At 38.0% G+C, this 12,943-nt stretch overlaps 1 protein-coding gene across 1 annotated transcript; it reads left to right on the forward strand.

Moving 5' to 3' along the window:
- Positions 1-9,670: 9,670 nt before the first annotated feature.
- LOC134486336 (ewing's tumor-associated antigen 1 homolog) lies at positions 9,671-12,699 on the forward strand. Its single transcript, XM_063285227.1, has one exon. It carries the CDS (start codon positions 9,758-9,760, stop codon positions 12,374-12,376), a length of 2,619 nt encoding a protein of 872 aa, XP_063141297.1. The 5' UTR covers positions 9,671-9,757; the 3' UTR covers positions 12,377-12,699.
- The last annotated feature ends 244 nt before the right edge of the window (positions 12,700-12,943 follow it).

Here is a 12,943-nt window from a genome sequence, read left to right on the forward strand (position 1 = left end):
ATTAATTATATTTACCCTATTAATATAATAAATTAATGTATAAAACAGTATGTTAATATTAATATAATATATTAATATTAGTTATATATTATAATGTTAGGATATAACAATTTAATATGTTACTTTATTAAAATATATACATACACACACACAAACACACACACACATATATATATATATATATATATATATATATATATTTACATTGCATGATATGTAACTACCACAAAGTTAAATCCAAGGCGAGCTCCCACGTTAATGTGAAATGCTGAGGGCAGAATATTTCTTTTTCAGTTCAGTTTGTTAATATGGTGGATCACTTTGATGAGTTTTCATAGATTGATCCACTCCTGCATCCTCAGGAGCAAGTCTACTAGGTGGCGTTGGATGGTGGATTCATATGTCCTTGGATTTTGTTTTCGAGCATTTTACCTAGTATTTTTTCCACCAATGTTTGTAAAGGAATTCGTCTGAAATTATTTCTTTGCTGAGTTGTTTTGTGATTTCGGTGTCAGGGCGACTGTGCTGTCATGGATTAAGTTTGGCAATTTTCTTCTTTTTCTCTGTTTTGGAGTAGGTTGAGAATTGTTTAAAATGTGGTAGAATTCTGTGCTCAATTAATATGGCCCTGGGGATTATTCAGTGGGGAAACGATTAATTACTGTTTGTGTCTCCTTAGGGGTTGTTGAGCCATTTACATAGTTTATCTTACCTCAGTTTACCTGTGGTCAGTGGTATCCATCTACACAGTCAACCATTTCGTTCAGAACTTCTAATTGTGTAGACAGCAGGTTTCTGAAGTGAGACTTAAGGAATCTGTGACTTTCATCAGTTTCCATCGATGTGGCTCCCTGTTCATTTCTGATTTTGTTATTTGGATGCTGTCTCTACTCCAAGTACATTATCTGTCTTAGGGTTTGTCTCTCTCATTGATTTTCCCAAGGAACCAGCTCTTGTTTTTGTAGATCTTTGTATTCTCTTTGTTTCTGGTGGATCACTTTCACCCCGAGTCTGATCATTTCTTGCTGTCTCCTCCTTTAACATGTATTTGCTTCTTTTTATTCTAGAGCTTTCGAGTGGGCTGGGAAGTTGTTAGTGTGAAGTCTCTCTGGTTTCTTTATGAAAGCACTGTGTGCTGCATGTGAACATTCTTCTTAGCACTGCTTTCCTTATGTCCCTTAAGTTTGGAGACGCTGTGTCTTATTTTCATTGAATTCTAAGGAACGTATTTAAATTTTTTCCACGTCTTCTCTGAACCAGTGTTCTTAAGTAGAGAGTTGTTTAATTTCCATGAGTTTATAGACTTTTTGTTATTGTTGAAGTCCAGTTTTAATCCATGGCAATCAGCGAAGATCCAGTGGTTAGCACAGACTTTCTGTATCTGCTGTGCTTTGTTTAGTGAGGCAGAACATAGTCAGTTTAGGATAAGATTCCATGAGGTCCTGAAAAGAGAGAGTGTACATTTGTGTTCGTGTGGAATATTCTGTAGATATCAAAGAGGTAAATTTATTTAAAATAAGTGTTAGATACATCATTTATTTATTTATTCTTTAGTTTCTGTCTCAAAGATCTTCCCTTGGTGAGAGTGGAACATTGAATTCCCCCACTATTAATGTGTGAGGTTCGATGTGATATTTAAGCTTCAGCAATATTTCTCTCACCAATTTTGCTGCTTTGTCTTTGGCATATCGACATCCAGAATTGAGATGCCATTTTGGTGGATTATTCCTCTGATTCATATGAAGTGTCCTTCCCCATCTCTTTTGATTACTTTTGGTAGAAACTCTGATTTGCTGGATGTTAGAATGGCTACACCATCTTGTTTCTTGTGTCCATTTGCTTGGAAAAACTTTTCCAACCCCTTAGTCTGAGGTTGTGTCTATCTTGGTTGCTGGATTGTGTTTCTTGAGTGCAACAGAAGGATGGATCCTGTCTTTAAATCCATTGTGTTAGCCTGTGTACTTTTACTGTTGAGTAGAGGCCATTAATGATTAAAGGTATTAATGAGAAGGGAAATTTAGTTGATGCTATTTTGATGTTGCAGGAGCAGGGTTTTATTTGCTTGCATGTTTTTTGGTTTTTGTTTTTTTGATTGGGATGTTTGAATGTGTATGTGAGTATTAGCTCTGTTCTGTAGGGTGCATAGTTTTTTGTTTGCATGTTTTATTTTTTGTTTTTATTTTTTTTGGGAGTTATTAGAGTATGCATGTGACTATGAGATCCCTTCTGTAGGTTATGCTGCGCCATTATTAATTTTTAGTAGGAGGCAGGGATGGTTAAATTTCTGAAAATCCATCAATATAATCCACTATATAATGAAACTGAAAAAAAATCACATGATAATCTCATTAGATTCTGAAAAAGCTTGCAAAAATATTCCAATCCCGCTTCATGTTAAAAGCATGAGAGCGATCAGGGATACGAGTCCTATGCAAAAACATAATAGAAGCAATGTACAGCAAGCCAGTACCCAACATCAACCTAAATGGAAAGAAACATAAAGCAATTCCATTAAAGTCAAGGACAATGTAAGGGTGCCCACACTCCCTACTCAGTATAGTATTTGAAATTCTATCCAGGGTAAAAGCATGGTTCACATTTTGTTCTGACATGGAGTATGGCCAAGGCCTGTGAAGGAGGAATGGCACAGAGCTTTAGAACTCCTGGGTATGGGCCACTCTTCAGCACAGTCACGTTGGACCTTGGTGAGTCATGAACCCAATGAGGACTTCATGCATAGTCTTGCTCGGTTATTGCACTCATATCTCTCTTATTCTAAGAAGTGCATGAAAACACTCATGGAGCTTCCCACCACTGAGAGGGCAGCGCCATTGGCATTTGCAATAATAGTGGTCGAGGTCTTTTAGGAATTGCCTCTGGGGAAGATCAGTGCTTCCACCATTGCCTGAGGAAATGTAGAATGATCAGCAACGACCACAACCCTTAAGAAGCATTTGGAAAAATAAAATTGTCCATGAGCTGGCTAAGATGTTTTCCCTACCGACTCTGATGTAAAAAACATTTTATGGAACAATTTGAAATTCGGAAAGGCTGGGACCTTTTAAGGTCAGGGATCGAGAACAATGGTGGCACAGGCTAATGGTATGACTGCCACAAAGGCTGGACTGTTAATGACTGATTTCTGACCTAGTTTTACCCTCAGCTTTTTGATAGGATTTAATAACGATTGCAAATCAGAGCTGCACATTCTTTTTTTTTTTGTTTTTTTTTTGTTTTGTTTTTGTTTGTTTGTTTGTTTTTGGAGCTGAGGACTTAACCTAGCTCCACCAATGAGCTAAATCCCCAATCCCACAGATGTGGATTCTGATCATTTAAAGCAGATATGACATTTTTATACAGATGTTTAGATTTCTGTTTTTGAAAGATTCTTTTAAGAATCCTTTTAAAGATAAACAATACAATACTTAAACATTTCTCTGTAAATTCAAATTGCTTACTTATGAAGTTACGTTGACCTTGGGAGTAATTTGTTTTCTTTAGGTGTACTATGTAATATTTGTTCTAATACAGTATTGGGTATCACTTTTTTTTATCACTAAGCAAGAGAAGAAAACTAGAACATGATCACATTTGTGTAACACAATATTAAATAAATTAAAGGTCTATAGGGAAAATACTGCCCGTTGGGACAGAGAAAACCTAGAAAACTGAACTGTATGTCCCAGGAATGATTCTGGGAATAAAAATATTATCTTGAAGAATATCCTACACTCCATCTTCATAAATATTTTCTACCCATGCCAAGCCCCTTACTAACTTTCTCCATTCAGAGCATTTAACCACTAATGAAGAAAAGAGAAGTATCTAGCTTTAGAGAGATGGAGTACTTACAGTTTTCCACTGTGTCACAAGAGACTCTCCTGAAAAATGCGCTCTCGAAACTGGTCAATGTAAGGAATGGTGTTCAGCAGGTAGGCCATGGCAGTTCTCATAGACATCATCGTTACGCCCTCCCTAAAAAATCTCTTGTAACCTAGAGAACCCTAGCTCCTTTTGTGAGGTCACAAGTGTTGTCCTGACAGCACCTGCTTCTCAGATATTCCTTCAGTACCTCTAGAGCTTACTAATTGGCTTTTAATTCAGAGTAAACAGCCAATTTGAAGGGAGAACAAAGAGGATGAAGAGATCAGAGATGGGCGAAGGAAGCTGCCCTTCTGTTTTGGTATAAAAATGGAAGAGACAGCCTTGATCTGAGCCTTCCACAAATGGGAATGAGGAGATGGGAGCCTCTCAGAGCATCTGAACTTTCCTGTTCTTATGGTTCCTGGAAGTCAGAGAGTTTATATCATTCATTTATTTATTCCAAGACAAGAATAAAAAGGACTTAAAGAAGATGGAAAGGACAAGTATTGTATCCCTAGCTCTGTGTAAACTCCTCCATGCTTTGAATTTCTATAGTGCAGTTTGTGTCTGACCTTGATATCTGGAGAGAGAAGTGCTTCTATTTTAGACATCATCTCAGTCTTTCAACTATTATTTCTATGACTACCATTCCCTGATAGTGACTCATTAGATTTCTGAGTCAATAGCTGTGATTAGCGGTAGTTTTCTTTTCTTTTATTTCTTATATATTTCATTTTTTACAAATTTTATTTCTTTTTTTAAAATATATATTTCTATATTTACATTTAAAATATTGTTTCCTTTGAGAATTTCCTCCCGTAAGATCCCTAACAGGTCCCTCTCCACTTCTTCTATAAAGCCTCCCATTACTGTCCCTTCACATGCCCTTTAAATGCAAGTCAACCAAGGGAGGACCATGGGCTTCTCCTTCCTTTGGTGCCCAACAAAGCCATCCTCTACTACATATGCAGTTGGAGCCTTAGGACTTTCCATTTTCCATCTTTGAATATTGTTCTCGTACCAGAAAGTTCTGGTTCATTGGCATTGTTGTTCTTATGGGTTGAAAGCCTTTTCAGCTCTTGTTATCCTTTTCAGAATCTACCAACAGGAAGTCCATTTCCAGTTTACTGGTTTGCCATTGGCATTCTCTTTTGTATTTGACATGCTCTAGCTGTGTCTCACAGGAAATATCTATATATGTTTCCTGGCAGAACGCACTTCTTAGCTTCATCAATATTATCCAGTTTTGGTGGTTGAACACTATATATGTACTTTTGGTGCTTCCTACACCTATTAGGTTGGGTGGAATGTTTACATGGATTCTGTGCAACTAGGTCAAGAATGTAGAATTTAAAAATGAGAATATCAAATAGACTTCCTCCTGTACTTATGAAGGTATTGAAGTTGAGGTTTCAGTATTCCTCAGCCTTTCTTCGGCCTGCCCATCCTCCTGTTTCTTATATTTGGCCTTAAGGAAGAATCATGGTAACACATCTAAAACCTTCAAGTCTGGCCATGGGAACACAGGAAGTAGATAGAGTAGTACAGATATCAATTGTAAATAGAGAAACGAATTGTATAGTCCATGTGGTCCTTTGCTTTATTGATGTCTGGTAATCTTTGGATAACATAAGGATTTGGGAGTTTATATTTGAAGTAGGTATACAATATTTACACTGTTATACTCAGTCTAGAGATGGACACACTTTGTTTCCAAAATCATTGCAGAAAATGGAATTGGAAAACAGAATTTTTGAGTACACATTGAGGAATATTTATAAACTCCCCTATCAAGGAATGTACAATAGGAAAGTGAAATACAATATTCATTCAACAAAATGTCTGTAGGTAAAGTACTGGCCTTTATAAAATTAAGAAAACCTAGAAAATTGAACTGTATATCACAGGAATGGACCTGGGAATAAAAATATTATCCAGAAGAATCTCCTCCACTCCAAGTTCCTAGATAATTTCTATCCATGACAAGCCCCTGACTAATTTTCTCCTTTCAGAAATCTATAGCTTTAGAGAGATGGAGAATGGAAAGGATTCCACTGTGTCACAGGAGACATACCTGGAATTGGCACCCTCAAAACTGTTTAATGTAAGGAAAGCTGTTTAGAGGTAGACCATGGCAGTTCTCAGTGACAATATCATTAGGCCCTCCCTGAAAAATCTCTTGTACCCTGGAGAGCCGTAGCTTCTTCTGTGATGTCACAAGTGTTGTCCTGACTTCAAATGCCTCTTGGATATTCCTTCAGTACCTCTAGTGTTTACTAATTGGCCTCAAATTCAGGTGAAACAGTCATTTTGGAGGGAGAACAAAGACGATGAAGAGATCAGAGATGGGGAGAACGAACCTGGGCTTCTGTCTTGGTATAAAAGAAGGAAGAAATGCATCATCCCTGAGAAATCTCACTGAGGCCTTGGTAGGAGTGGAATATGTAAGTTGAAGAGAGAGAATTGATCTGATCCTTCCACACATGGGATCAGGAGCTGGGAGCCTCTCAGAAGCATCTGGACTTCCCTGCATCTAATGGTTCCTGGAAGTCAGAGAATTTATATCATTAATATCTTTATCCCAAAAGCCAGGTGTTTGGAAGGACACTGCTCTTTTCTTTCGAGCTCATGGTTTTTTTTTTTCTTTTTGCCCGAAAGGAAATGGTCCTAAGGAAGAAGTGAAAAACAAGTATTGTGTCATCAGCTCAGAGTAAACTCCTCAATTATTTGGATACTTATAGAGCAGTATGTGTCTGATACTGGTATTTGGGAGAGAGAAGTGCTCCAAATTATGACTTCATCATCAAAATCTTTCCATTAATATTATTCTGACTATAATTCCCTGACAGGGACCCTTTGGATTACTGAGTCAATAGGTCTGATTAGCTGCTAATTTTTCTTTTGTTTTCTTTCTTTCCTTTTTTTAGCAAGTTTTATACCTTTTTTATTTGGATATTTCTATATCTACATTTCAAATGTTATTTCCTTTCCCAGGTATTTGTCCATAAGATTCCTAACTGGTGTTCTTACCCTTTTTCTATAACCCCTTTACTGTGCCTTGACATTCCCTTGAACTAGCAGTAAAAACTAGAGAAAACCTAGGGCTTATCTCTGATGCCCAACTTCGCCATACTCTGCCACATATGCAGTTGGAGCCATCGGTCTGTCCATACACAGTCTTTGAATATTGGTTTATTTCCAGAAAGCTCTGGTTAGTTGAACTTGTTGTTCTTATGGGGTTGAAAGCCCATTCAGCTCTTGTAAACCTTTCTCAATATCTACAAAAAAAGGGGACTGTGTTAAGTTCTCTGGTTTGCCACTAGCAATCACTTCTGTATTTGACAAGCTCTGCCTGTGTCTCTAATGAAAGATCTACAACCGTTTATTGGCAAAATGCACACTTAGCTTCATCAATCTTATCTAGTTTTGTTGCCTGATATATGTATATATACCTGAATATATATATATGTGTATATATATATATATATATATATATATATATATATATATATATATACACACATACACTTTTGGTGGCTCCTACAACTATGAATTTTGGTGGAATATTTATATGGATTCTGCGCAACTAGGTCAAGAATATAGGATCCACAAAAGAAAATGCCAAATAGATTCCCTCCTGTTCTTATGAACCTGCTGAAGTTGAGGTTTCACCGGACCTCAAGCCATACCTCTTGCTGCACATCCCCCTGAATCTGACGTTTGGACTGAAGAAAGAATCATGGTAAAACATCCAAAACCCTCATGTCTTGCCCTGGGATCACAGGATGGTCGATATTAGAGAAATGTTATCTAATAGAACTACAGAACTACATTCTATAGTCCATTTTGTCCTTTGCTTAAGTGATGTCTAGTAATTTTTGGATAAAATAATGATTTGGGAATTGATCATTTGAAGGAGGTACACAATATTTCCACTGTTATATTCACTCCATAGCTGGGCCAAGTTTGTTGCCGAATTCATTGCAATGAAATGGAATTGGAAAAATGAAATTTTTGAGTACACATGCAGGAATATGTATATTGTGCCCTATCAATGAATGTACAATTAGAAAAAATATAACACAATATTCACTCAACTAAAGGTCTGTAGGGAAAATACTGGCACATGGGAAACTGAGAAAATCTAGGAATTTGAACTGCATTTCACAGTCCCTGACTAACTTTCTCCATTCAGAGCATGTAACCAATAATGAAGCAAAGAGAAATATCTAGCTTTAGAGAGATGTATCATGTTAAGTTTTCGACTGTGTCACAGCAGACACTCCTGGAAAGGGCACCTCCAAAACTGGTCAATATATGGATATCTGTTCACCAGGTACTCTATGGCAATTCTCAGTGACATCACCATTAGGCCCTGCCTGAAAAATCTCCTGTATACTGGAGAGCCCTAGCTTCTTCTGTGATGTCACAAGTGTTGTTGTGCCTGCAACTTCTTCTCAGATATTCCTTCAGTACCTGTAGGGTTTACTAATTGGCCTCTAATTCAGAGTAAGGAGCCATTTGGCAGGGAGAGTGAAGATTATGAAGAGACCAGAGATGGGGAGAAGGAAGCTGCCCTTCTGTCTTGGTATAAAAGATGAGGAAATATGTTGTCGATTGGAAAGCTCACTGAGATCTGGGTAGGGGTAGAGTGGGTTCCTGAAGGAGAGAGCCTGATCTGAGCCTTACACATATGGGAGCCTCTCAGAAGCATCTGGACTTCCCTGTTCTTATGGTTCTTAGAAGCCAGAGAGTTGATATCATTACTTTCTTTCTACCAAAAGGCAAATCTTTGGAAGGGCACCATTGTTTTCCTGAGAGCTCATGGCTTTTATTCATTTTGCCCAGAAGAAAAATGTCCTGAGGATGAAGGGAAAGACAAGTATTGTGTCCTCATCTCATAGAAAAGTCCTCCATGCCTTTGATTCCTACAGGGCAGGTTGTTTCTGACACAGCTTTCTGGGAATAAGAACTCCTTCTAGTTAAGACTTCATCGTCTCAGTTTTTCCACTCTTATTGCTCTTATTTCACACACACAAATCCTAGAAATAAGTGTCTTCCCCTGTGCTGTGTGTGGCATACTGGATTTATCCAAGTTATGAAATATATACTCCACAAGTAAGTTAAACTAAATGTCAATAATAGAATTCAGAATTCCTCTTCTCTCTCGAGAAAACATTCTGTGCATGAGCAATGCTAACATTTTAAACTTTAATAACTATGACTTGAAAACAGCAACAACTGAATCCCACTTTTCAAACAGCATTTTTCAGATGTCTAGTGACTCAATTTTGATTTCATGTACTTGTAATTTCTCAGTTCTCATGATTGTAGGATTGAACCAGGTCAAAATTGTGAATGGACAGTAAGAGCTTTGACAATTCTTCAAGTTGGAAAACTTAAGAAACCATACTGGCAACAGGTTAATACAAAAGGGAGAATTCTGTGCTTGGGTAAAGTCCATAGTTCTTGGACACTCCAATCTGTTGAAATATTAACTCTGCCAATCCCATAAAACTGCTTCTGTTCTCTTAATTGTTTTAACCTCATGAAATTTTTGCCTCCCTCCTTTTCTCTCTTTATAATTATCCCTCTAAACATATTATCACTTTGCACTTTAAAAGTTGTCTTTTGTCCTATAGTAGAATATTTATAGTCAAATTCTTGAGTTTCATAAAAGTGGATCATTTATTGTAGTAAACTATTTACAATTTATTGTATTAATTTTATTAATTCATCAAAAACTGACCTATTTATATTATCTACTTATCCTTTAAACTATAAAAGCTTTAATTTTGGTGTTTTGCGCGCCCGACTTGCAAAGATGGCGGTGATCGGTGGCGCGCGGCCTCTTAGCGGAGCGGTTGTCCCGCTCCTCCGTAGCAAGATGTGAATGCGGCTGAAGGACGGTGCCACGGGAATGAGTCGGCGAAGGAAGCATGCGGACAGCCCTGTGCGGACGCGCAGGGCGGGTGCCGAGAACTGCTGCTCGGCAGCGGAACTGTGGCCCCGGGCGTCCAGGGCGGCCCGCAGCTCCCAGCCCAGCCGGGCGGGAACGCGGTCTGCGCTGCGGTCGCAACGGCGGGCAGCGGCTGACGGCGGGCGGAGCCCGGGGGAAAAGGAGACACCAACACAAGTTCTGAAAGTGAATTTATTGTCCTGTACCTTCAGTTCTCGAAATGATCCAGATGGACAGACTGATATCTTCTGGGATCAAAATTCTCCAATGACAAAACAGTTAGGTAAAAGAAGAACAAAGCAGATTTCCAGTGCATACAGTGATGAGATTTCACATATTGTTAATCGTATTGCTCCTCAGGATGAAAAACCAGTGACAAACTCCATGCTGGGTGTATGGATTGGTGACACTGCTATTCCTTGTACTCCTAGTGTTGCAAAAGAAAAGTCAAGAGTGAAAATCAGCTGCACAAAGTTAAAAACAAAAAATCGAGAAAAAGAACTTATGAAATTGGCCCAACAGTTTGATAAAAATATGGAAGAACTTGATGTGATTCAAGAGCAAGATGGGAAGAATCATGATTTTATCCAGATGACTTCAGAAATGGGACATTTACATAACCATAAAAATTCTGTGCAGATGGCATCAGATGATATAGTTCCTGAAGTCAGTTATACTCCAATAAAGAAGCAAGTGGAGGGAGACAGCAGAATATCTCAGGGAAAGGGGCAAGACAGCAGTCAGAGACCCTTTGACCGAAATGTTGAAGCAGCCTTTAATGCTATTTTTGATGGTTCCACTCAGATGTCTAGTGGACAGCTAAGCCAGGAGCTGTCAGATACTTTTTTGAACAATAGTAAAACTTCCATGAAAAAGGAAAATGTCTTACTACAAGAGGAAATCATTACTACTGAAACTCTGCTCACAGACAACCTGCTAAATAAAACTCCAATATCATCTTCCCCTCAAGTAGATACTACCATAATACTAAAATCATGTGTGACTCCCAGTCCTAAGACTCCAGCAGCACCTAATAAACATCTTGATGAATTGACTGCTAATGATTTTGAGGATGATTGGGAAAGCTTACTAAGCAGTGAACCCTTCCTTATGGAGAATGCTGAAATGCTTGAACTCTTTCCCTCTACAACTGCTCAAGGTACTGGTCAGAAGGCAGTTTGTACCTCCATTGGGGAAAATGATACAATCACATCAAGAGCAAATATGAATCTAGGTGGAAGGTTAAGAGACTCAAAAGTAACACTGGATCTTCCTTCAAAGACACGAAGCAGAGAACTAAAAAATGCTGGAGAATGTAGGTTTTCACCACATCCAGGTGATGAACCAAGGAAGTTCCCATTCATTGGGAATAAAGTGAGGTTTGAGAAATCTGTCACTAACTTTGTTAGTAAAAATGAAGATTATGTTGCTGTCTCTAACCTTACAAAAGTGAAAGAAGATGGTCATGGTAAGGGCATACTTAATGCCTCTAACAAGTCTGTTTCATACACAAGGTATCCTAATGAACAAAATCACAAGCTTGGTGTTAACCTGCCTTTGAAAGTACCCACTACTGACCCATTTGATTCTGTGTTCGTGGGCAAAGAAAACATTGTGTGTAACACAAATCAGTCTCATGGATCAAAGTTCAGTTCTCCCTTTGATGACTGGAATGACCCACTGTTGGCCAGTAAAATGATTAAAGCATGCCATCAATTAGAAACTACCTGGGAAGCAGATGATGTAGATGATGATTTGTTATATCAGGCTTGTGATGACATCGAAAGACTAACTCAGCAAGAAAACAAGGGCAGCAAGGAGTCAGAAAGTAAAAGTAATACTTCCATACATGGATCCAGAAATACTTGTTCTGCATCTGAACAAGGAAGTCAGTTGGTGTCGTCTAAACATTGGAATCTTGTCAGTTCTCCAATGCCATTGTCTTTAACAAATAAATCACAGATAAATAAGCCAGTGACAGTAGAGAAAAGAAACATATGTGGAGATTGTCCCAATATTTTGGATGCTACAAATTTGTCTGTGTGCTCTAAGAATTCAAGTGATAATCAGCATGTACCAGTACAGGTGAATAGCTCAAACTCTGTTCTTGTAGGAAGTTCACATCTGAAAGTTAATTTGGGTCCTGTGAGCACAAAGATTGCTACTAATACGAAGTTGAGTACTGCTCAGCTGTCCCACCACAGCTTAGCAGATACAGCTCAGAGTGACAGCAAACTACTGAAGTCATCAAAATTCACATTTAAAAAGAAGAACCCTCAGTTTCTTTCTGAGTTAAATCAAAATCCTCTAGCAGGAAGTATGCCTGTTAGTAAAATCTCACAGGACTTAGGAAAAAGGGAAACTGTCAATTCATGGCCTGAAGCTAATCAAAAACATTCTGAGTCTTTGAAACCATCTTCCCCAGACGAAGAAGAGAGAAACAGGAAGTATTCTCCTGAAGAAATTCAGCGGAAAAGGCAGGAAGCACTGGTTCGAAGAAGGGCCAAAGCGTTGCACACTGTGCAGTCAGCTCCTGTTTCACTGCCTTGGTGAAAGCCGAGTGAGCCGGTTTGACAGCTGTGAGAACTATCTGTGATAGGACTTCGTTCTGATTTCTCCGTGAGAAGTTTACTGCTGAGTTTTTAGCATGAGCTACTTTATTATTTAATAAATCACTGTTTACAATGGTAAATGAAACCTTCTCATATGTATGTGAATCATGTATATAAGTTTTTGAAAAGTTAGCAGTTATGTATATACAGAGGAAAAGTACTTGTCTTTATAAATAGGGTAGCAGATGAGCATCAAAATAACTGTATAGCTTCTGTAGAAGACTTTTTCTAGCACAAATATTAAAATTGCTAAGTAAACAGTAACTTGGTTTTGTAGTGTCATTTTCAGTTAGTGTTTTTATACATTGTCAGTTTTTAACTAATAGTCCCGTATTCTCACTGGTATTGCTGAAAGGTAGAAAGTTTTTGTTTATTTTGAAGAAAACTGTGTTTAATTGCTATCCAGAAGTAGGTAATTTTAATATTTCTAAAATGTGATTGAATTTGAATACATTTCACTATTAGGAAAAGCACAGACTAGGCATTAAGTTTAGATTAGCAAAAAAAG

The sequence above is a fragment of the Rattus norvegicus genome, chromosome 3, assembly GCF_036323735.1.
Source record: "Rattus norvegicus strain BN/NHsdMcwi chromosome 3, GRCr8, whole genome shotgun sequence".
In the NCBI taxonomy this organism is placed as follows: domain Eukaryota; kingdom Metazoa; phylum Chordata; class Mammalia; order Rodentia; family Muridae; genus Rattus; species Rattus norvegicus.